The sequence below is a fragment of the Salvelinus alpinus genome, chromosome 27, assembly GCF_045679555.1.
Source record: "Salvelinus alpinus chromosome 27, SLU_Salpinus.1, whole genome shotgun sequence".
In the NCBI taxonomy this organism is placed as follows: Eukaryota; Metazoa; Chordata; class Actinopteri; order Salmoniformes; family Salmonidae; genus Salvelinus; species Salvelinus alpinus.
Window position 1 is genome coordinate 43,373,054 of NC_092112.1, and position 24,758 is coordinate 43,397,811.

At 42.9% G+C, this 24,758-nt stretch overlaps 1 protein-coding gene across 1 annotated transcript; it reads right to left on the minus strand.

The window, feature by feature from the left end:
• Positions 1 to 1,120: 1,120 nt before the first annotated feature.
• LOC139556609 (bone morphogenetic protein 2-like) lies at positions 1,121 to 8,062 on the minus strand. The gene is made up of 3 exons (XM_071370767.1): positions 7,652 to 8,062; positions 6,360 to 6,723; positions 1,121 to 2,455 (listed from the first exon to the last, which is right to left on the minus strand). Exons 2-3 carry the CDS (start codon positions 6,712 to 6,714, stop codon positions 1,530 to 1,532), a joined length of 1,281 nt encoding a protein of 426 aa, XP_071226868.1. The 5' UTR covers positions 6,715 to 6,723; positions 7,652 to 8,062; the 3' UTR covers positions 1,121 to 1,529.
• Positions 8,063 to 24,758: the final 16,696 nt, after the last annotated feature.

Below are 24,758 nucleotides of genomic sequence, written 5' to 3' on the forward strand. Positions count from 1 at the left end.
CAGTGTGGCTACAGTATGTATTTCCGCTGTCTCTTGTCAAACTATTCCAAGTCACGCCGTTTAGGGCTTAGGGACTGCACTACTTCTCCGAGAACAATACAAGTATTAAGATATTCATTCTAACCTTCATGCCCGTGCTGTCTTGGACATGCGATATGTTTGGTTTTTGCCATCGCATCCTGCCATTATCTGTCCCTATGAATAAAATATGAGCAATAATCCCCCGTTGTTTGTCAATGACAGGGTTGTTTGTGTCATTCATTTCTCCAGCAGAACTGTTCCAGTGAGGGTTTTCCCGGTGGTGCCAAAAAACACAACAGAAGAAGAATATGAGTCAGAGATGACAAAGGAAGGTAGCCAAAAAAACACGTAGGGGGAGAATCTGTCTGAACATGTTCAATATGTTAGCAGGTACACCGGTGTGTGCGCGTTTGTTTATCTTTATTAATTAAAGCAGCTGTAGACCTCATGTCTCGCTGAGGGCCCGTTGGCGTATCCGTCTCCTAGCTCGCGGGCTGTCGCGTCTCAAATCACACAGTAAACAAACTCACAGACACTCTTCAAATCCCCCGCACACCGACGGACAACTCAGGTTGTTTGTTTTCTCTCTCTACTTCTCCGCCCGCTTTCTCTCTCTCTCTCTCTCTCTCTCTCTTTCTCTTTTAAATGAACTATTCCCAGGAGTTAACTTTTACCTCAGCCTTCATTCCCAGGGATCTGTACAACGCCATGTAGCGGAGGAAAACATCTCGCTGTGTTTTCCTAGTCCTCCCCAGAGACCTTATAACATCTGTATAGATGTAACTACCCTGGACCCTGTTGTGATTCTATACCCCATTGCAGGCCATTACACCACACTTACACTGACCCTTTCAAAACACACCGCCAGGCTCCAGCTATGTTTATCGGAGTAGCTGTAAATGCTCCATCTAGGCATTCCGTGTTAGAGTTAGCTTTTAACCGAGTCTTGTTTGTTTTTTTGCAGCTAATTTATGTGGGAGAAGTTTGTAGCTCTGTTACTTTTTTGACCCCTTGACATCCTTAGTGTGATTTTAATGTTTTTAAACACACGTTGTGATGTCAGCTGGACAAGTTGTGGACAATTGGAACAACCAACGTGTTTTCTCACGATAAATACACATGATTTATTTACAAATAAAGTGGTTACAATAGAAATAAATACAAAATAAAAATCTGAGCATTATACTTCATGTGGTATTGCACCCAATTCGAAATGTACATCAGATATACATTTTCAAAACCAGTAAAGGATTATTCCTCCGAGTAAAATATTTATTTTTCCCAACTTTAACTAGACATAAATATATTCATATATAGTTCTTTTTTTCTTCTTCTCCCAAAATATCTCTGCTTGTGTCTTTTCTTTCATATAAATAAAACATTTTCATTGAGAAACCGGGTGTCCATATAACCTCACACTCTATGTCTTTCTCAGTCTCCATCCCTTTATCCCATCCCTCTCTCTTTCTCTCTCTCTCTCTCTCTCTCTCTCTCTCTCTCTGTATGTCTCAACGGCAGCCACATCCCTCCACCACCATATCCTGGTAGTTTTTGAGGATGACCTTCTCATACTCATCCAGATAGAGCAGAGATATGGGGCTGAGCTCTGTGGGCACGCAGCACGCCCGGGGGATGTTGGAGTTCACAGAGTTGACCAGAGTCTGAACGATGGCGTGGTTGGTAGAGTTGAGGTGGTCGGCCAATGGGAAGGGACATACCCCGTGGCAGTAGAAGGCATGGTAGCCAGGGGGCGCCACTATCCACTCGTTCCAGCCCACTTCGCTGAAGTCCACGTCGAGTTCGTGTCTGTGGCAGTTGGCCTTGTGTTGATGCTTCCTCCTCTGTTTCCTGTGGCCTGCTGCCTGTCTCTTGTCCCTGTGCAGCACCGCGTTCCCCCGCCCGTCATGACTGTAGGTCACAAGCAGGGGTCGAGCCTGGGGCCATGAGTCCTGGTCCTCGTGGAGGGAGCGGCTCACCCTGACGTGCCTGCTCTGTCTCTGGGCCTCCTCGCCCCCCTGGGTGTCTGGGTGGAACACCTCCACCATGAATCCGTGGTTGTGGCTCCCCCCGGAAGACCACTGGGACACGGCGGGGCTGACGTCGAAGCTTTCCCAGCGGCTCAGAGAATCCTGCACCAGCCGAGTGTCCAGGAGGCGCGTCAGGGGTTCCCCACGGGGAGATGCAGGGGCTCCAAACACCTCGTACACGTTGATGCGATGGATGCCACCAACACTGGTACTGGTATTGGTACTGGAGCGGTTACTGCTGTTGTGACTGGTGTTACTGGTGGGAGCTGCTGTGGCCCCCAGGACCTGGTCCCTGTAGACCCGGAGCTCTGCAGAGGTGATGAGCTCTTCTCCAGGGATGGAGGTGAGATTGAAGAAGAACTGCTGGGTGGTCCTGCCCTTCAGACTTGCCAGAGCCTCCATGGATTCTACAATTGAGACGGAGAAGGAGAGAGTAAGGGTCAGTGGATGATGTTGACATAGAAATTCATGGCTAAGCTCAGGACATTTTGTTTTAACTATAAAGGTTGTAGAATCACTCCATGACTGACCAGGATTTACTGTCTTAACAAACGGCTTTTCTTTCCGCTCACTAAAACACACACACACACACACACACACACAAGAAAACGACTGGCTGTGTGTGGGTGTAGATCATTGTCGTCATACACACGGCGTCATACACACACACACTCACTAACTCCAAGAGCATGAGTCAATGTAAAGGGAACAGGTTACAATTATAACCATCCAGCTGCAACGTTGCCAGGTTCATACATTTCACCAGAGTAAATGTCATGACATCAAAGCAGTGGCGTTCCAATGTATTGATAAGATCTAGCAGGGAACAGTGATAGCCTCTAACCACTATGCATGCAAGGCCACTGAATACCATAGAGAATGTTCTGCCCTTTAGGATGTGTTTGCTACATGATGGAGTCCTGTTATTATTGGATGTGTGGATAAAGCCATTGTCGTCCATCATGGAATCATCAAAGCTAGATTATTATGACATAATGAAAGGCCATTGGGAAGTATATCTAATTGATCTTAGGGTGCGTTCATAAATTTAACCTGGAGTGCCAGGGAGAGCTCAGAGTGTGCTCTGGGCGTTCGTAAATTCAGAGCGTTTTACTCTCGGAGCGTTCAGAGCGCCCACTGGACGCTCTGGCCGAGGAGTAGGGTTGATCCGAGCGTTCTGACTTCACAACGGCAGTCCCGCACCCAAGCTAACTGGCTAACGTTGGCCAGCTTGCTAGCTACTTCCAGACACATAATGAGAGAACACCCAACTCTGACCATTTTACTCGCCCTAGCAGAGCTGGTTAGGCAGTTTTCATGTTATCCAGAGCGTTGGTGACTGTAACTGTGCTGCTGGGAACAATTAAATTACGTTTTTCCCCCGACGTTTACTGACACCGGCCATATTCAACGGGTGTTGAGCGTTCGTAAATTCGTCAGTTATTCTGCGCTCTGGCACACTCAGACGAGAGTGCGCTGAAATCGGAGTAGATAGCCAGAGTGAATTTACAAACGCACCCATCATTTTTTTCACACCTTTTTTGTCGCAATCTATAGCTAAACTTGTTATTACTCTGTGCATATTTGGCTTGATTGATAATTCATTATTACATTAGTGATGTCAGATACATGACAATGTCAACACTCTTGTTTTTTTTGATTGTAGTCCAACTTTGAACATTTACCTTTATGTGTTTTACAGATGGTACAAAGACAAGATTGTTATCTGTTTGGAGTGGTAAAATAAACACCAACTTTGAACTCAGGGCTTTTTCAAAGGAGGCATTTAGGAAATTCCACCCTCTCATCCTAAATCTCCCTCCAGGAGCACAAAGACCTCAATTAGGCCTATCACTCCTTATTGATGTGGGAAACCCCCTTCTGTCTACTTCTCTCTTCAAATCCCTGTCTCCTTCTCCTCTTTTGGCCCAACCACTCCAAAATGCCTCGTTCCCCTCTCTCTCGTTAGCCCCAAATCTCTCTTTTTATTCTGCTCCCTCCTCTCTCTCTCTCTCTTTCTATCTTTCTCTCTCTCCAGATCCCTGCTGCGTGAGTGAAGGAGGTGCTACGCTGCGTGTGAACAACATGTCAGGGCTTGTCTAAGAGTTGTGAACCACAGATATGAGTGTATCAACATTCCTAATTTGTTTTCTCCCTGTGAGCCAAAAACAAAAGATAACGGCTAATGTTAGGCCATTCATCTCTGCCTGTCTCTGGCAGCCGGTGCCTGTGTTAGGCCTGGAAATATTATTTTTGGCAAAGAAAATAGTTATTTTTGAAAACCCGATATCACAAAAATGAATAATCCCTCTGAAATGAATATCAAGGAAGAGATGTGATGCATCGATAGGGCTTCAGGATTTGACGTTATGTTTTACATGTGTAGCTACACGTCTATTACATGTATAGAGCCTCCACTCTTCCCACTTCTACCATGGGAACAATTGAAATATCCGGAACCATGTTACGCTGGAGCACAGGATAAAAAGACAGGAGGAGGCAAGGGGGATGAACAACTAAACATGGCTGAAAAGTATTCCAAGGTGCGGAGTGCGGAGTCGAGCGGCAGATTACAGTAGTGGAGTCTCAGTCCCAGTCACCATGCCAGCCAGCCAGTGTGGTGTTTTAGTGTGTCTGTGGTGTTTGTAGTGTGTCTGTGATGTCCGTATTGTGTCAGTGGTGTTCGTAGGGTGTCAGTGGTGTTTCTAGGGTGTCAGTGGTGTTTCTAGGGTGTCCGTGCTGTGTGTGGTGTGTCCGTGCTGTGTGTGGTGTGTCAGTGGTGTTTGTAGTGTGTCAGTGCCGTTTGTAGTGTGTCAATGGTGTTTGTAGTTTGTCAGTGTGTCCACTGGGTGTCATCCCTGCCAGGCCTCAGGAGAGGAGAACACCTAATCAACCACCCATCCTGACTCAACCACTCCAACGAGTCATTCACTTTGTGGAAACTTCCCATGCAGTCAAACACTCAGGAGTCTGTGTAAAAGGCCATCCACGAATGCATTGGGCATGTACTGTACACTACCGGAGCTAGCGCGAACTAAATTATAGGCCATATCCATTCTCAAGACAGATTTTTTTTTATTTTAAATTCATTTAACCTTGATTTAACTAGGCAAGAACAAATTCTTATTTACAATGACGGCCTACCCCGGCCAAACCCGGACGACACTGGGCCAATTGTGTGCCGCCCTATGGCACTCCCAATCACGGCCGGTTGCGATACAGCCCAGGATCGAACCAGGGTCTGTAGTGATGCCTCTAGCACTGAGATGCAGTGCCTTAGACCACTACGCCACTCGGCAGCCCCAAATAGACAGTACAGATGCATGATGTTTCTTTCTTGTTTTGGTCTGTTTTGTTGCAGCACTGTAAATGAAATGCCCAGACTAGAGGGTTAGACATACTCTGAACACATGCACACATCTCTACCCACTGTTACTATATTTTTGCATTTAGACCAATTGGCCCTTACTGAAACAATCATCTAGTTGGCATGCGTTTCTGAGCTATATAAATGTATGGTTTCAATGTGAAATCTCGCAGTCAGCGACGCATATGTAGCTATATAATAAGTATGTAATTATGGGGTTCTATTATTAGAACGTGCATAATTACGCACGAAGAGCGATTGGAAAAGAATAACGTGCACCCCCAAAACCAGAATGACTAAGTGACTGACTTTTCAGTCCCGTCTAAAAATGAGACGGAGCTCAGTCTGCCGCAGTGGCCTCTATCATAATGCGTGTGTAGACAGTGTAGTGTAATGTCATGTGTTATTGAAGTAGCAGCAGGGCGATGACTATCACCTGCGCACACGCACACGCACACCGCCCTTACTTTATCCCTCTGCTGCATTGCGTGTCTGGAAAAACTGTTTTCAGGGCGCCTATGCAAACACCATAAATTATTAAGAAACAAATGACCCTTGTGATAGCGCCAACCCTTGATGTTGTGATGCCTGTTATAGCACAGTCAATGGAATGTTCCGGGTCACCGGTTGCATTAACTCATATTTGAGGGATGACTTTGCACTTCGACGTCACACATCAGCCACTTCCTCTGTCGAACCCTGACAATGACTTTATCTCGTTCAATTGTTCAATTACACGTGTTATTTTAACACGATCTACTTATAACGGGGATGTGTCCCTGACGCGTGTCACTCTGTTAGGATATGAGTGGGCCTGTCATAAAACGTGTAATTGCTCTGAAAATCCTCCTCATACCCTGAGTCATGTTTAAATACAGGGTCGACATGTCTGAGGGAGCAGAGGTGCTCTACGTCGCCAGGTGTAATATGCCACTAATACGTACCTTCGTGGTGAAAGCTTCTAATCGTGTTGGCCTTGCTGGCGGCTCTCTCTGCGTGTCTCCCCATGCTCCGGGGCCGTTTAGTGCTGTGGTCTCCGTTCACCGAGTGCATACGGTACAGGTCCACCATGTACTGGGGCACCACAGCCTGCCTGCTCGGGTTCGGCCTCCGTTTAAGTCCGAACATATTGAGGAGCCGCAGCTCAAACTCGTTAAGAAAGTTCTCAGACTGCTCCGGGCTCTGCTTCCCGGACTCGCTGTACTTCCTCCGGCCGACCTCGGGGATAAGTCCCGCAGCGCCTCCTAGCAACACCTGAGCCAGCAGCAGTAAGATGAGAGAACGAAACACCGCGACCATGGTCAGTCCCTGTGAGGAGAGGAGAGCAGCTTCTGTCAATACACAGGCGCCGCCGACGACACACAGCACACAGGCAGCTATCGACAGCGAGACATCGGCGGATCACTGTAAAATTACCCCAGATCAGCTGCGATAAGCTGTGTCTTCTTCCATACAATAGGAATTATTATTAAAGGAAAATCAGGTTAAAAGTAATGACACGTCACTTTGAAGTAAAGAACAGAATGGTTGGGAATAACATCCCTGCGGACTATGCTAAGTGAAATGGGAGATTGATCTTTTAACATTATAGGGGCAAAACTAAACCACCAGAATATCAAGGTGAAGAAGGTATGAAAGAGAATTGTCTAGCAAAAAAAGGGGATGGTACGGGAAAGGAGAAAATCAAAGAAACTGGAAGAAGAACAGAGAGAAGATGACAGACAAAAAGTCTGCAATTACAGAAACGATAAGAGGACGTGTTTGGTGGAGGTGCATAAAAGAAATACATCATAGCCCTAAGAACACACAAAGTATGAAAGAATTTAATTATCAAAACGGTTCTAATAGAGACGGTCGTTGCAGCAGTCCGACAGCGCTACGAGAGTCATTTGGTGAGGCTTTGACTGCCATGTAGAGTTACTTCAAGGAGTTTGCAGGTGTGAGATCTGACGTGCGTATACTGGCCAGGCGTACTCCACTGCGCAGACAAATACATCAAAAACACCTCGGTCTAAATCAAAAAGTACATGACCTTAGAATACTACCAGTAGATATTCATTTTAGTGTGTATGTTTTGGAATTTGTGTGAACTTTGGGAAATCACGAGACGGAAAATAGATCCAGAATACTCAGTGGATATATGTAGCCTAGTCCATGAGCGTTGTGCAACTTTTCCCTAAATATTAAAGTTGTCATTGACTTCAATAATAAGTACCTGTAACATTTTTTTTTTTACCTGATAAGGAAGCGCTGTGTCCAGTCGTCCTTCCAGCTTTGGGCTCCAATAAATTCCACATGAATTCGTGTTTATTCCACGCTTTCCTTCTGTGGACGAAATACAGTCCGTGCACTGCTCCGATCGCCTCCTCTTTTGCACATATCTCCGCAGCTGGGAATGTGGAGACTTCTTGATCAATAGAATCAACAACAAAAAATGCCTAGGTTCTATCTAAGTGGACTTGTATAGGCAGAACCCATCGAAGTAAGAATAAAGAAGCGCCATTAAACATCTAAACATCTTCAAATGCTAACTTTAGGATCAAGTTTAGCAGAGAGCGGGTGTGGAAGATTAAACTGTACTCTGTCCGTCGCTCCTTGTACTCTGTGTCTGTGGGTTGGGGAGCGTCACCTCTCTCCTGTGCGCCGCACACTGTAGCAGTCCAATTGATGGTTGCCTTTTCTTCCCCGGACGAGGCTTTTTGTCGTCCAGTGATGTCACCAACGCAGAGCTGTCATTCATGTCGATTCCAACCACCTCCTGTGCCTTTTCAACCAGTCACCAACAGTAGCCTGCTCAAACTCGCGCTATGGGCCTTTGTATCTTTTGGCTTCAAATATGAGACTTTCTTTGACAATAGACTTGTATTCGTTTGTGTGATATAACATTGTTTATTTTGAAAGCATCAACATATCTAACTTTAAGTTTTCTTTTCTATTTTTGTCAAATACTCATTGTTCTGCATTGTTCTCGTGTTCTTTCTCGATTTATGCAGCGCCAGACAACATTTTTACAAGTATTTCATTGTGGATCATTAAAGACTTTAATAAAAAAAAAATGTAATAAGGAGTAACAGTTTCAAAACTATTAGAGCGATTGCGCCATGTGGATGGACTATATTAGCGCACAAATGCGTTATACACACACACACACACACACACACACACACACACACACACACACACACACACACACACACACACACACACACACACACACACACACACACACACACACACACACACACACACACACACACACACACACACACACACACACACACACACACACACACTAATATAATTGTATGTGTCAAAATTGGCCCAGTACTACCCAAGTGCAAATATTGTTTAAACTGCCCATATATGCCTACTGTACTCAATTATAAATACAGTGTGTGTCTTAGATCCCTGTGGGTGATTGATCAAGATGTGTTAATTCCTGGATTAAGCATGTTTTACTATTGGATAAAAATAAATGGACAATGAGCTGGCAAATGTGTTGTCTTTGGTAGATTAGGGAGATTAGGGGCTGTAGTGGCTGTCCTATCCTACCCTCTCAGCTCTGACCTCTGAACTTCACCCCTAACTGGTATCCCTCCTGTCCTATCCTTTGTCCTGGGAAAAGGGACAAGACAAATATTGACAAAGTCCATAGTCTTCTCCAGGCTGGACCCAGTCAGTTTGAAAAGATGAACTGATTGCCTGGGAAAACAAACTGAGGCTGTGTTTGAGTCTAGTCCACTCAAGCCCAGGTTGAACATCAAAACACTGTGTTTCTTGATTCTTTAAAACAAGTTTTCACTACTTCATTTCTGAGTAGTTGTTTCTCCCATCACGTGTTCGAAGATGCTCCTCCATTTCTCAGAGAGTGAATATTGTCAGTTACCAGCCCCCAGCAGCATAGTACAGCTAGGGGGAAGAGAAGCTGGGGTCCTTTGTTGATAGGTGTTGTTGGCTATATACAAGCCTATAGGCTTTACTCAACAGCTCTGATGTTAGAGACATCTCCATGTGAAAAACCCCTCATTGATTACAGCTAGCTATTTCCATTTCGTTAATGATGGTAGGGCAGAAGGTTGTGTTGTGACCAAAGCAACGGGCCTGTTTTGTTTGCTGATATGGCAAAAGGTTAAACCCAATTGAGATCAGAAGATATCTTTGTCTGCTTCGAGGACAATAACATTTTATAAGGGATAATCCGCCTGGATCATCTACAGTTGAAGTCGGAAGTTTACGTACACCATAGCCAAATACATTTAAAGTCAGTTTTTCACAATTCCTGACATTTAATCCTAGTAAAAATGCCCTGTTCTAGGTCAGTTAGGATCACCACTTTATTTTAAGAATGTGAAATGTAAGAATAATAGTAGAGAGAATGATTTATTTCAGCTTTTATTTCTTTCATCACATTCCCAGTGGGTCAGAAGTTTACATACACTCAATTAGTATTTGGTAGCATTGCCTTTAAATTGTTTAACTTGGGTAAAACGTTTCAGGTAGTCTTCCACAAGCTACCCACAATAAGTTGGGTGAATTTTGGCCCATTCCTCCTGACAGAGCTGGTGTAACCGAGTCAGCTTTGTAGGCCTCCTTGCTCGCACACGCTTTTTCAGATCTGCCCACAAATTTACTATAGGATTGAGGTCAGAGCTTTGTGATGGCCACTCCAATACCTTGACTTTGTTGTCCTTAAGCCATTTTTCCACAACTTTGGAAGTATGCTTGGGGACATTGTTCATTTGGAAGACCCATTTGCGACCAAGCTTTAACTTCCTGACTGATGTCTTGAGATGTTGCTTCAATATATCCACATAATTTTCCAACCTCATGATGCCATCTATTTTGTTAAGTGCACCAGTCCCTCCTGCAGCAAAGCATCCCCACAACATGATGCTGCCACCCCCGTGCTTCACGGTTGGGATGGCGTTCTTCGGCTTTATGGTCAAACAGTTCTATTTTTGTTTCGTCAGACCAGAGGACATTTCTCCAATAAGTACGATCTTTGTCCCCATGTGCAGTTGCAAACCGTAGTCTGTCTTTTTTATGGCGGTTTTGGAGCAGTGGTTTCTTCCTTGCTGAGCGGCCTTTCAGATTATGTCAATATAGGACTCGTTTTACTGTGGATATAGATACTTTTGTACCTGTTTCCTCCAGCATCTTCACAAGGTCCTTTGCTGTTGTTCTGGGATTGATTTGCACTTTTCGCATCAAAGTACGTTCATCTCTAGGAGACAGAATGCGTCTCCTCCCTGAGCGGTATGACGGCTGCGTGGTCCCATGGTGTTTATACTTGCGTACTATTATTTGTACAGATGAACGTGGTACCTTCAGGCGTTTGAAAATTGCTCCCGAAGGATGAACCAGACTTGTGGAGGTCTACAATTCTTTTTCGGAGGTCTTGGCTGATTTCTTTTGATTTTCCCATGATGTCAAGCAAAGAGGCACTGAGATTGAAGGTAGGCCTTGAAATACATCCACAGGTACACCTCCAATTGACTCAAACAATGTCAATTAGCCTAACAGAAGCTTCTAAAGCCGTTTTTTTTAAGCCATTTTCTGGAATTTTCCAATCTGTTTAAAGGCACAGTCAACTTAGTGTATGTAAACTTCTGACCCACTGGAATTGTGATACAGTGAATTATAAATGAAATAATCTGTCTGTAAACAATTGTTGGAAAAATGACTTGTGTCATGCACAAAGTAGATGTCCCAACCGACTTGCCAAAACTATAGTTTGTTAACAAGAAATTTGTGGAGTGGTTGAAAAACGAGTTTTAATGACTCCAACCTAAGAGTATGTAAAATTACGACTTCAACTTTATTTAGCAATTAAAATACAGTAGGAGCTGAGGGAGCATACATACCTTCTCCTGTCTGACTGACTGACTGACTGACTGACTGACGCTTTATCCTCGAGTGTCATAGAACTCTTCCTCTTCCTTTACATCTGCCTCTCTCTTGGTTAACAATGACAAATATACTGAACAAAAATATAAAACGCCACATGCAACAATTTCAGATACACTTCATAGAAGGAAATCAGTCAATTTAAATAAATAAATTAGGCGCTAATCTATGGATTTCACATGAGTGGGCAGGGGTGCAGTCATTGGTGGGCCTGAGAGGGCATAGCCCCACCCACTTGGGAGCCAATCAGAATGAGTTTTTCCCCACAAAAGGGCTTTATTACAGACAGAAATACTCCTCAGCCCCCTCAGTCCCCCCCCCTCCCCTCTTTAGACAATCCCGCAGGTTAAGAAGCCAGATGTGGAGGTCCTGAGCTGGTGTGGTTACACGTGGTATGCGGTTGTGAGGCCGGTTCGATGTACCGCCAAATTCTCTAAAATGACGTTGGAGGCGGCTTATGGTAGAGAAATGAACATTCAATTCTCTGGCATCAGCTCTGTTGGACATTCCTGCAGTCAGCATGCCAATTGCACACTCCATCAAAACGAGACATATGTGGCATTGTGTTGTGTGACGAAACTGCACATTTTAGATTGGCCTTTTATGGTCATGCTGTTTAATCAGCTTCTTGACATGCCACACCTGTCAGGTGGATGGATTATCTTGGCAAAGAAGAAATGCTCACTAACAAGGATGTAAACAAATTTGTGCACAACATTTGAGAGAAATAAGCTTTTTGTGAATAGGGAAAATGTATTTAAGCTCATGGAAAATGAGACCAACACTTTACATGTTGCGTTTATATTTTTTGTTCTGTATACACACATTCATTCAGTCATTCATACATTAATTCACTCACAGAAACACACAACCTGGATGTCATAACACGCCCAATGATACAATTTATCTAAAACAAACAACATTTTCTACATTGTTTTGTTTCCCTGAGTGCCACAGTTGGGTCCTCACTGTTGCCAAAACAGCACTTTGAGGTGCTCTAAACTGGCAGGCAAAAGTTGTTAGTATTCAGATGCTTTAGATCAGGGATGGGCAACTTTGATAGCAGGGGGCACAAAACATCTAGAGAAAATGTTGCAGTTTTAAAGCAAGTTTGCTGCAATTCTACACATTTTGCCATGCGGCGGAGAGAAGATCTTGCAATTTTATATCTCAATTTCTGCAATTCTACTCATTTTGCCATGGGACAGAGAGAAATGTTCGCCGTGTTTAATATGATATCTGAGTGAGACGGACTAACAAAATCAATAGGTGCCACCCTGCCGGTAATTCAACCATTATAACAAGTTTAAATCGCTGGCCTCTAAGCTAATTTAGCAATCCAAAAAATGTTAGCTGACATATGCTGACTATCAGTGACAGACATAACACACGTTTCGAAATCGCACCTTGTGTATTCTACTATTCTAACTTGCAACAGTAAGTTGAGACCCTGACTGAGTTTTCCGAGGGCCATCAAAGGGGGGCCGCGGGCCGCATGCCACCAGTTGCCCATCCCTGCTTTAAATGGAAGAATAAGGTAGTCTCTCACACAGCGACCTATGACTATATATTTAATTGCCCAATGAGAGGATTAGAAGGGCAGAAAGAGAGGAGTTATCTGCTCCCTGCATTCTGTGTCCGTGCCTGTGTTTTGTGTGTGTGTCTGCGTGTTTGTGTTGGCACGGCTTGTGACAGGTAGAGAGGAATGTGTCCATCACCCCAGCAGGCTCCCCTGAGGGACGTGGTCCGTGCTGTCCCCTCCTCTCACTCCAGCAGACCACACGGCTCTCTGGGTTCTGGAGTCACTCTGACCTTCATTCACTGATATCATTATCTGTGGAGAAAGTAGTCTTCCACTGGGTTTATCAAGAATAAGTAGATGATCCAGTTATTTTGTTGGTTGAAAAGAACAGCTGTCAGTAAACTCCACAAGGCTGGTTGGGAGAGAACATATCCACATGCTTAAATGATCGACCCACTGGTGATCATGCCCAGAGGTCAACCAGTTTACAGACCCTGGTTATGAAACACTTGCTGAATTCAAGAATAGGGGTTTTGAAGTCATAAATGTATATTATGACCCCACAGTAGCATACTACTCTGCATCCCACTGCTGGCTTACCCTTAAAGCTAAACAGGGCTGGTCCTGGTCAGTCCCTGGATGGGAGACCAGATGCTGCTGGAAGTGGTGTTGGAGGGCCAGTAGGAGCCACTCTTTCCTCTGGTCTAAAAAAATATCCCAATGCCCCAGGGCAGTGGTTGGGGACATTTGTATTTGTATTTATTATGGATCCCCACTAGCTGCTGCAGCTACTCTTCCTGGAGTCCAGCAAAATGAAGGCAGTATATACAATTTTAAAAACATTACAGTACATTCACAGACTGTGTGCCCTCAGGCCCCTACTCCACCACTACCACATATATACAGTACAAAATCCATGCGTACTTGTGTGTATAGTGCCTATGCTATTGTGTGTATGTGTGTGTGTATGCATGTGTCTGTGCCAAAGTTTGTTTTGCTTCACAGTCCCCGCTGTTCCATAAGGTGTTTTCTTATCCGTTTTTTACATCTAATGTTACTACTTGCATGAGTTACTTGATGTGGAATAGAGTTCCATGTAGTCATGGCTCCATTTAGTACTGTGCGCTTTCCATAGTCTGTTCTGGACTTGGGGACTGTGACGAGACCTCTTGTGGCATGTCTTGTGGGGTATGAATTGGTGTCCGAGCTGTGTGCCGGTAGTTTAGACAGACATCTCGGTGCATTCAACATGTCAATACCGCTCATAAATACAAGTTGTGATGAAGTCAATCTCTCCTCCACTTTCAGCCAGGAGAACATGACATGCATATTGTTCATATTAGCTCTCTGTGCACATCCAAGGGCCAGCAGTGTTGCCCTGTTTTGGACCAATTGCATTTTTTTCCTTTTTGCGGCACCTGACCACACGACTGAACAGTGGTCAAGGTGCGACAAAACTAGGGTCTGTAGGACCTGCCTTGTTGATAGTGTTGTTAAGAAGGTAGAGCAGCGCTTTATTATGGACATACTTCTCCCCATCTTAGCTACTACTACATCAATATGTTTTGACCATGACCGTTTACAATCTAGGGTTACTCCAAGCAGTTTAGTCACCTCAACTTGCTCAAATTCCACATTATTCATTACAATATTTAGTTGAGGTTTAGGGTTTATTGAAGGATTTGTCCCAAATACAATGCTTTTAGTTGTAGAAATATTTAGGACTAACGTATTCCTTGCCACCCACTCTGAAACTAACAGCAGCTATTTGTTAAGTGTTGCAGTCATTTCAGTCGCTGTAGTAGCTGACGTGTAAAGTGTCGAGTCATCCGCATACATAGACACTCTGGCTTTCCTCAAAGACAGTGGCAATTCATTAGTAAAGATTTTAAAAAGTAATGGCCTTGGGTAATTCCTGATTCTACCTGGATTATGTTGGAGAGGCTTCCATTAAAGAGCACCCTCTGTGTTCTGTTAGACAGGTAACTCTTTATCCACAATAAAGCAGGGGGTGTAAAGCCATAACACATAAGTTTTGCCAGCAGCAGACTATGATCGATAATGCCAAAGGCCGCACTGAAGTCTAACAAAACAGCCCCCACAATCTTTTATCATCAATTTCTCTCAGCCAATCATCATTCATTTGTGTAAGTGCTGTGCTTGTTGAATGTCCTTCTCTATAAGCATGCTGAAAGTCTGTTGTCAATTTGTTTACTGTAAAATAGCATTGTATCTGGTCAAACACAATGTTTTCCAAAAGTTTACTAAGGGTTGGTAACAGACTGATTGTTCAGCTATTTGAGCCAGTAAAAGGGGCTTTATTATTCTTAGGTAGCGGAATGACTTTTGCTTCCCTCCAGGCCTGAGGGCTTGAACATGTGTCAAATAGGAGTGGCATTATCGTCCGCTATTATCCTCAGTGGCTTGTCGTTGTTGATAGACAACAATAATTGTTTCACCTCTTCTTAACCAACTTTACGCAATTTAAAATGACAATGCTTGTCTTTCATAACTTGGCCAGATATACTTGGATGTGTAGTGTCAGCATTTGTTGCTGGCATGTCATGCCTAAGTTTGCTAATCTTGCCAATGAAAAAAATAATTAAAGTAGTTGGCAATATCAGTTGGTTTCCTGATGAATGAGCCCTCTGTTTCAATGAATGATGGAGCTGAGTTCGCCTTTTTTTCCCAGAATTTAATTTAAGGTGCTCCAACGCTTTTTACTATCATTCTTTATTTCATTTATCTTGGTTTCATAGTGTAGTTTATTCTTTTTTAAATTCAGTTTAGTCACATGATTTCTCAATTTGCAATAAGTTTGCCAGTCGGTTGTGTAGCCAGACTGATTTAACATTCCTCTTGCCTCCTCCCTCTCAACCATAACATTTTTCAATTCCTCATCAATCCACGGTGATTTAACAGTATTTACGGTCATTTTATTCATGGGTGCATGCTTATTAGCAACAAGAATAAGCAATTTCATAAATGTGTCAAGTGCAGTGTCTTCTCCTCATTACACACCACGGACCTACAGATACAGTGCCCTGCTAAAGTATTCATCTGCCTTGGCATTTTTCCTATTTTGCTGCATTACAACCTGTAATTTAAACAGATTTTTATTTGGATTTCATGTAATGGACATACACAAAATAGTCCAAATTGGTGAAGTGAAATGAAAAAAAGAACTTGTTTCCTAACATTCTTAAAAAATAAAGAACAGAAAAGTGGTGCGTTCATATGTATTCACCCCCTTTGCTATGAAGCCTCTAAATAAGATCTGGTGCAACCAATTACCTCCAGAAGTCACATAATTAGTTAAATAAAGTCCACTTGTGTGCAATCTAAGTGTCACATGATCTCAGTATATATACACCTGTTCCGAAAGGCCCCAGAGTCTGCAACACCACTAAGCAAGGGGCACCACCAAGCAAGCGGCACCATGAAGACCAAGGAGCTCTTCAAACAGGTTAGGGACAAAGTTGTGGAGAAGTACAGATCAGGGTTGGGTTATAAAACAAATATCAGAAACTTTGAACATCCCACGGCGCACCATTAAATCCATTATTAAAAAAATGGAAAGAATATGGCACCACAACATACTTTCCAAGAGAGGGCCGCCCACCAAAACTCACGGACCAGACAAAGAGGGTATTAATCAGAGAGGCAACAAAAACACCAAAGATAACCCTGAAGGAGCTGCAAAGCTCCACAGCGGAGATTGGAGTATCTGTCCATAGGACCACTTTAAGCCGAACACTCCACAGAGCTGGGCTTTACGGAAGAGTGGCCAGAAAAAAATAAGCAAACACGTTTGGTGTTCACCAAAAGGCATGTGGGAGACTCCCCAAACATATGGAAGAAGGTACTCTGGTCAGATTAGACTAAAATGTTGCTTTTCTGCCATCAAGGAAAACGCTATGTCTGGCGCAAACCTAACGCAAACCTAAACCTAAACCTATCACCCCAAGAACACCATCCCCACAGTGAAGCATGGTGGTGGCAGCATCATGCTGTGGGGATGTTTTTTAATCAGCAGGGACTGGGAAACTGGTCAGAATTGAAGGAATGATGGATGGCGCTAAATACAGGGAAATTCTCGAGGGAAACCTGTTTCAGTCTTCCAGAGATTTGAGACTGGGACGGAGATTCACCTTCCAGCAGGACAATGACCCTAATTATACTGCTAAAGCAACACTTGAGTGGTTTAAGGGGAAACATTTAAATGTCTTGGAATGGCCTAGTCAAAGCCCAGACCTCAATTCAATTGAGAATCTGTGGTATGACTTAAAGATTGCTGTACACCAGCGGAACCCATCTAACTTGAAGGAGCTGGAGCAGTTTTGCCTTGAAGAATGGGCAAAAATCCCAGTGGCTAGATGTGCCAAGCTTATAGAGACGTACCCCAAGAGACTTGCAGCTGTAATTGCTGCGAAAGGTAGCTCTACAAAGTATTGAATAGTTATGCATGCTCAAGTTTTAGTTTTAGTTTTTTTGTGTTATTTCCCACAAAAAAAAATATTTTGCATCTTCAAAGTGGTAGGCATGTTGTGTAAATCAAATTGTACAAACCCCCCCAAAATAAATTTGAATTCCAGGTTGTAAAAGGCAACAAAATAGGAAAAATGCCAAGGGGGTGAATACTTTCCTCACCCACTGTATTCTTTACATAAATAACATAGGAATCACTACAAAACGTATTGTATGACCTCTTATACACTATATTAGGCCCAGCCTTTGGAACTTTGTTTTTCCTAGATATGGCTGCTATATTGTGATCGCTACATTCAATGGATCTGGATACTGCTTTAAAGCGAATTTCTGCAGCATTAGTAAAGATGTGATATATACATGTTGATGATTTAATTCATGTGCTGTTTGTAACTACACTGGTAGGTTGACTGACAACCTGAACCAGGTTGCAGGCACTGGCTACAGTTTGAAGTTTTTTCTTGAGTCGGCAGCTTGATGATAGCTAGTCAATATTTAAATCATCCAGAAAATATACCTCTCTGTTGATATCACATACATTATCAAGCATTTCACACATGTTATCTAGATAATGACTGTTAGTACTTGGTGGTCTATAGCAGCTTCCCACCAGAATGGGCTTGGCATTGGAATTTCTATCTCTACTATAAATGTTCTAACCGTGTATTGCTACCACTGTATCATCAACGGTATTATCTAAGTGAGTTTCAGAGATAGTCAGAATATGAATGTCATCTGTTACTAGCAAATTATTGATTTCATGAACCTTGTTCCTTAAGCTACATATAATAACGTGGGCTATTTTGAGCACTTTTCTTCTGGGATGCTTACTTGCTTTCATTACTTTACTTGGGAAGCTTAGCAGCAGTAGATGTGCTCATGTTTTTAGGGTTAATCTCTCACGTGTCTTGGTTTTGATACTGGCCACAGAGGGCCATATCTACAGGCCTCTGTCTGTCTGTCAGGACTGAAAAAGGCACAAATTACATTTCTCAGTCTGTTGGACCTGACCTTTTGGTCTCTCCATGATGAACTGACCCATGCCATTTGAAATCATTCTGCCTGTGTGAGCACAGCGAGCATCGTGAAGGACACACAAAGGGGGCTAGTACAGCTCTGTCGCGGACCAACTTCAGGCTGGGGGTCATATTGTCGTCACACCAAACTCACACTGACCTGAGTTCACATCAGCCGTGGCACTTGGTGATGGTGGATGTGAACTTAGGTCAATTGTCCATTTTTAAATAAAACCCAATGTTATTCTTCACAAGCTTTGTGAACAACAAGGTATACATATTGTATACACATATCATTATTGAAACCCCCTCAGTATTTGGCTAATCCTCTCCTCTCCCTTGTCATCAGTACATTCCAACGGTCAGGGGGAACTAAAGCCCTGAGATGACACGGCAGATCCAGCCATTAGCCCTTCACCTACTGTTAACAGCCCCTTGGCTGGACACAGGGCTCACATTCCACTGTGTGGACAGAGATGTTGCCTTAACACACGCTAACATGGATACCAGGAGATAACACAGCTAGAGGCTTGTTGCACAAAATAGGGATGACTGTATCTGTGAACAATCATTTCTATTGACTATAATACCCATTTCAGACAGAATATGTGGTATAGTACCAGTAAAAGATAACAGCCCATGTTTATATGACCCCCTTTCAAACAGCCCCTTATTTACCACTTTCTTCCAGGTATACCCCTTTTATACATATCAGTGAGTAACTGGCAAATTCGGAGGGGCAGGAGAGTGTTGTTAAATCATGGGGGCTGTTGGCATTTCAAATTAGGGAGGTGTTAAACAATGGAAGTGTTAATGGATTTACCTGCAAAAAAAGCAGAGAACCATTCACACAGACCCAATTCCTGTATTTTGGTTACACGGTCTCTGATAATGCAGGAATCATGACTAGGTCTTTTATTTTTTCAGATATACAAAAGAAATATACCCCTTTCAGATATACGAAAAAGCTGGTCTAAAATGCAAGCATGGTAAAGTAGTGGGATTTTGTTCTGTGTATGAATGGTATATAAGGGGCACATTAAATACATTACAATATTAATTTCCCAGATTATTAGTGGCATTCATTTGGTTCAAGGTTGAGCAACGTGATGTGATGTGCTTTGCAACTTTGCCATAACAACATACGTTTCAATACAGTAAAACTTTATCGATGGACATGTACTTGACAGGGACACTGCCGCTTGCCTGCACATGGCGAATGAGTGCACATGGTGCATGAAAGGGCTTGTGGGGGAAACGAGACCCATTTCATATAGGTTGGTCCCAGAAAGGAAAGCCACCAAGGTCAGAGCCAGCCAGCCTGAAAGCCAGAGTCAATATTTATGGATAGTGAACATGTGGCACGCTCCTCTACCCACTAATTAGGGCAACAAGTCAACCTCCAGATTATACAGCCACTCAGAGATCACAGGAAGGGATCTGAAACGTGCCTGGGTGCTTCAAATTGAGACGCTAACAGCACTTCCAAGTAACCGTAATTCATACACATGCTCGTTGTGGAAGCCGGGGATAAAACGCTTTGAATGGTCCATTGAACCCCAGTTGCCATCGATAAGACCCGGAAGTCTATACAATTTAAGACGAAAGTACACAATAAACCGTTTATCTAAAGTGCATATCTCAAACTTTAGCAACAATAGTGGCAGATAGTGTAAACACACACTCCATTTAGTCCAGGAGCTGAGAGACAGACAACCACTTCCATTTTAGAGAGAGCGAGAAAGAGAGAGATGAAGAGAGAGATAGAGAGAGAGACAGAGAGATGGAGATCGAGAGACAGAGAGAGCGGGAGAGAGAGAGAGATGTAAATACAGGGACCTGCCCTTTGAATCAAACTCCACTCTTAAGGACACCACGCGTCACTGAATTATACACAGAATTATACCTCCGCATGATTGGAGAGCTGGGGCTACATAAACAGCCAGCATCAAGATTTACATTTCACCGCTTAATCACAAGCAGCTGCTTATAGACGCTGAGGCCTTGAGGAAGGAAAACACTTAAGCTATCTATCTATACATAACATTGAGAGGCACAGCTTTTAAACCGTCATCCTCCAGAATGGGTTGCTTCTAGACTAATGGTATTTAATGTGAAGTTAAACGCCTTGTATCGCTACTGATCAACTGGATTTTAATGGGGTCTATATACTAGCTAAATATGTCGTTAGTAGGGAGGCACGTTCATTAGTTCCAGCATATGGTAATGTTAGTAAATCTATATGATAATTTGATGATCATCTATCATTTGCATGCTGATCAAATCGCCTGCGTTGTGTGCGCGAGCGTTGCAAAATACATTTACACAATTACATATTATTCAATCATTTCATCCTAACTGCTTGTGCGCATCGACGGCATCTGTGTAACCAGGCGCTAAAAGAGAACGCGGTTCTATTTTAGACGCTTCACACACTGCAAGTCCCTCCTCTCCCATTTACTCATTGGTTTCTATGAGCATACACCCGCGTGGGTGATTGAAAGATGAACGCGGGCCACACTCCAGTCCAGTTGGTGGCGGTAACGCACCTTATTAAAGTTAGTTGCCAAGCGCCATATCAAACCCACAGAAGAAGAATGAACACGGAGAGGTTAACCGAAGAAACTAACTAGGTTTCCCCTTTTATCGGTGGATTAATTGTCGGAGTAGAGAATACATCATTTTGTGTGACTCAAAATGGCAAAAAAATCTACAAAGATCCCAACAACCAGGAACATATGCATTTCAGGTAAAATAGCAACCCAATCTCCAGGGAGAAAGTAGCTAGCAACAGCAAGCTAGCTAAATGTCCATGAATGTTTCATATGTGTTTTGACCTGTCCCCAAATTAAAATAGTTGGTTCACAGCTGGTTTTAGTATTTTAACATGCGTGTCATGATGGGGATAGACGGTGGGGATGGACAAAATCAACATGCGCACAATGGCGCACGCGGACGCACTCGCGGAGCCGGTTTGGTCAGCGTGTTAGTGTTTATAAAGGCGTTATGAAGGTTTACTCGAAAGAACTTCAGTCAGAGTTGACATTTTTGTTAATGAAATGTCTGATTACAATAAGAAGTGTTTAACCGCACGGACAGCCATTTCAATCTCCCTCTGATCAAGAGGAGTCACAGGAATTTCATATCTCAAATTTTCCCTGACATTAGCTACAAAAAGAAATAACAGCATTGTATGTTTGCGTGACTTTGTATTACTTTTTTGTTATATCGTTTGTATATAGTTGTATTTTACATTTGTGTGACTGTCCTTGTCTATCAGTGTATAAGTGTTTTGTTACTTGTCATGTTTTGTGTTTCTTGTGACCCCCAGGAAGAGGAGCTGCTGCTTCTGCAAAAGCTAAATGGGGATCCAAATAAACAAACAAACGTTGACAAAAACCATTTCAACCCCATTAAATTGGATTGCGGTTACGAGGAGGACACAATTGATGTTGTTTTTTCTCGCTTTGTAGGCGTGCTGCTCACAAAGGTTGATCTCAAGTGTAGAGCAGAGAGGATACACAACACTAACGATTACATGTCAAACAGACTGGGGCTTATTCATGTCGAGAGGTAGTGTTGTTTAAAGATAAAAGATATACAAATCATGGTATTTCAGGAGAATATTCCCTGCTTACCAAATAAGGAACAGATAGATAATGACATGTTAGCTCCCAGCACTCATAAATACATCAAGGGTGTTCACTGACTTTTGTATATATATTTAACCTAGTATTAGCTAGTATTCCCATTGTGTTGTAGTGAGGGTTTTATCTAACATTAAGATGATAACATCCCAAAACATTCAAATCATGTTTTTGATAACTAAATATTTTTTTTCTCCAGAAAATATTTTAAATTAAATATTCTTGGAATGTTCTCCAAAAATCGCATTTATGATCCGAAAATGTGGTCAGAGGCTCCGTATGGAGGGGGTGACGCAATTGCGGAGGCTCCGGAGGCACGCAGAGGCCAAATTGAACTACACACCGTTTGCCGTTCACCTCCCAAATTTTGTAACAATGCGGAGGGCTCCGTATATCTCTGTATAGCTCTGCATTGACATGATTGGTTGATGGTAGGGGGGGGGGGGTCCTGTAATAACACAAACTCACTTCTTTGACAAATTCCTTCACAACAACTCTGCTCAACTGTGGTGCGCCGCGTAGCGCAAGAAGTATACATTCCCTGACTTCAGCAGAGGCCATATCAGCGTAAATGCTGCACGGCCAATGCAGAGGACGGATTGACCATGCAGCACATTTAACGCTCACTAACATCTGTAACAACCACCACAGTTTTTATTAGGTTTCCAAGTAATGTAATAACTAAATATGTTCTGGGAATGTTCTTGCAACATCAGGCAAACGTTTTATACAAACATTGTATAATCATCAGTACAACTGGTCAGTTTTTGTGTCATTAGAACTTTTGGGGCAACTTAATGAACATTCTGTCAATTGTGGTTTACTGGGTCAATTCCAACAAAAAAGACAAATTGACTTCATTTATTCAAGGCATTTGTGTGTTAACAAATATAAACATCAGGTTGTACAGCTTCACAGTCAGGAGTGACACACGTGTATCATCACAGACATCTCTACTCCCTCTCTGTTTCATTATCACTTTTCAATGTGATAATGAAACAGAGATGTTTGTGGTGGGTGATGTAATAATGTTCAAAGCAGCTGTCTAAACATTTTGCTTGAAACGAATGGGAACGCAGTATGTATCTTTAACTTAAACTACAGTTATGAACTATCCGATCCGTCTCTGCACACATATTTCTGTTACTTTCTCCCCAACATAAATGTAAAAATCTTCCCTATAACGTTGTTGTAAAATAATGACCTTACCTCTGCACTATTTTTTACTCTTATGGAAAAAACTTGTTTCGTCATCAGATAAGTTTATGGCATTGACCTGCTGCCAGCAAAGGATAATACAAATTGTACAATATACCATAACAACAGCAATAAGTATTCCGTACTTTTAGTATTTATAGTCATAGAAACTTCTCAAATAGTGGTTCCTCACAATACAAGACGTTTCCTTTAACCGTTTGCCTTCATTCGTTGCCGTTCGGGTAAATATTTATGTCACTAAACTAACAGTTCTGTATACTGTAAGCCCCACCATCTGCTCTGGAATGCCATTTAATTGGCCGTTTCCTTTGTTTATCCTATTGAAGATGGTTAAGGGGTGTGCTTAGTGTAATGAATAATCAGGTGGATAAAATGAAATGTGGCCTTCAATTCAAATGAGTGGCTTTAAGGAAATTCAATTAAGGTTGTTACCCTTTTTAGGCCCCACATCTGTAATTCAACATCCTCTCATCACATACCAGATGAACACTATGTGCCATTTGTAATACAATAAACAAAATGCAACTGGTTCAGATTCCCCTGCTACATGCATGAAGTGGAACAGCAGCAATGTAGAGGCACAAGAGCACTGCCACGATTAACACAGAAGGAGAACATGGAGGCTGCAGATAGCCTAGCGGTTAGAGAGGCGAGTCAGCAACCGACCAGAGGGTAGCCGGTTGAAATCCTGGGTCCGACTGGAAATATCTGGTGGGAATCCTAGATGCCATTGCCTGCCCTTGAGCAAGGCACATAACCACCCACGACAACAGTACCCAGTGTGGCAGCCCCCTGCACATCTTTTTTAAAAACCTGGGGAATGTATGTGTGTCTTCCGGTGGGGATGGTTTTAAAAGCTAATTTCAGTTGACCAATAAAGTCATCTGAAAATCCGGAATCTTTCAAAACAAACATGTCCCTGATGTAGACCTAGTGGTGTAGGGGTTGACAACCATTCTCTGAACAACTTGTGTATTTTTTAAGGCAGACACAAAACCGCTCCGTTCTCATAAAGTTGAACCAGGCAGTGGAAACGACGTTGGTTAAGTAAAGACTGTGATTACTTTAAAAGGTTTTAGTATTGAAGTAACACGCTGCGTGTGTTTTATCAATTACATTCACCATAGTCTGCACTAATAGGCGACTGCGTGAAAACAAAATGTCGCAGCCGTATTGTAAAGGCTGTGTTGGTGCTGCTTTGCGTCTCGCAGAGTTGTTTGAATCGGACGGGCTAACAGTAAATAGTGTTGTACCGCAGCAGTTTCCTTGTTCTTTGCCTGCCTTTCATAGTGTTCAGCGGAGCAGCTATTGTAAACGACTGAAACTCTCAGATCTCTGGATGCATCTCACAACACGCCTTGTCATTCCACAACTACACTTTTGATCTTTTCAAATCAAACCACCCGTTGCATATCGCGGAGGCTTAACTTGCCACGGCGCTACTAAATAGACTCGTCTGTGAGTTGGTGCACTTCCAAAACACACAAAAAACATGCACACACAGGCACATAAGGAGTCATCGGCTAGCTCGTTTAAAATACTTAC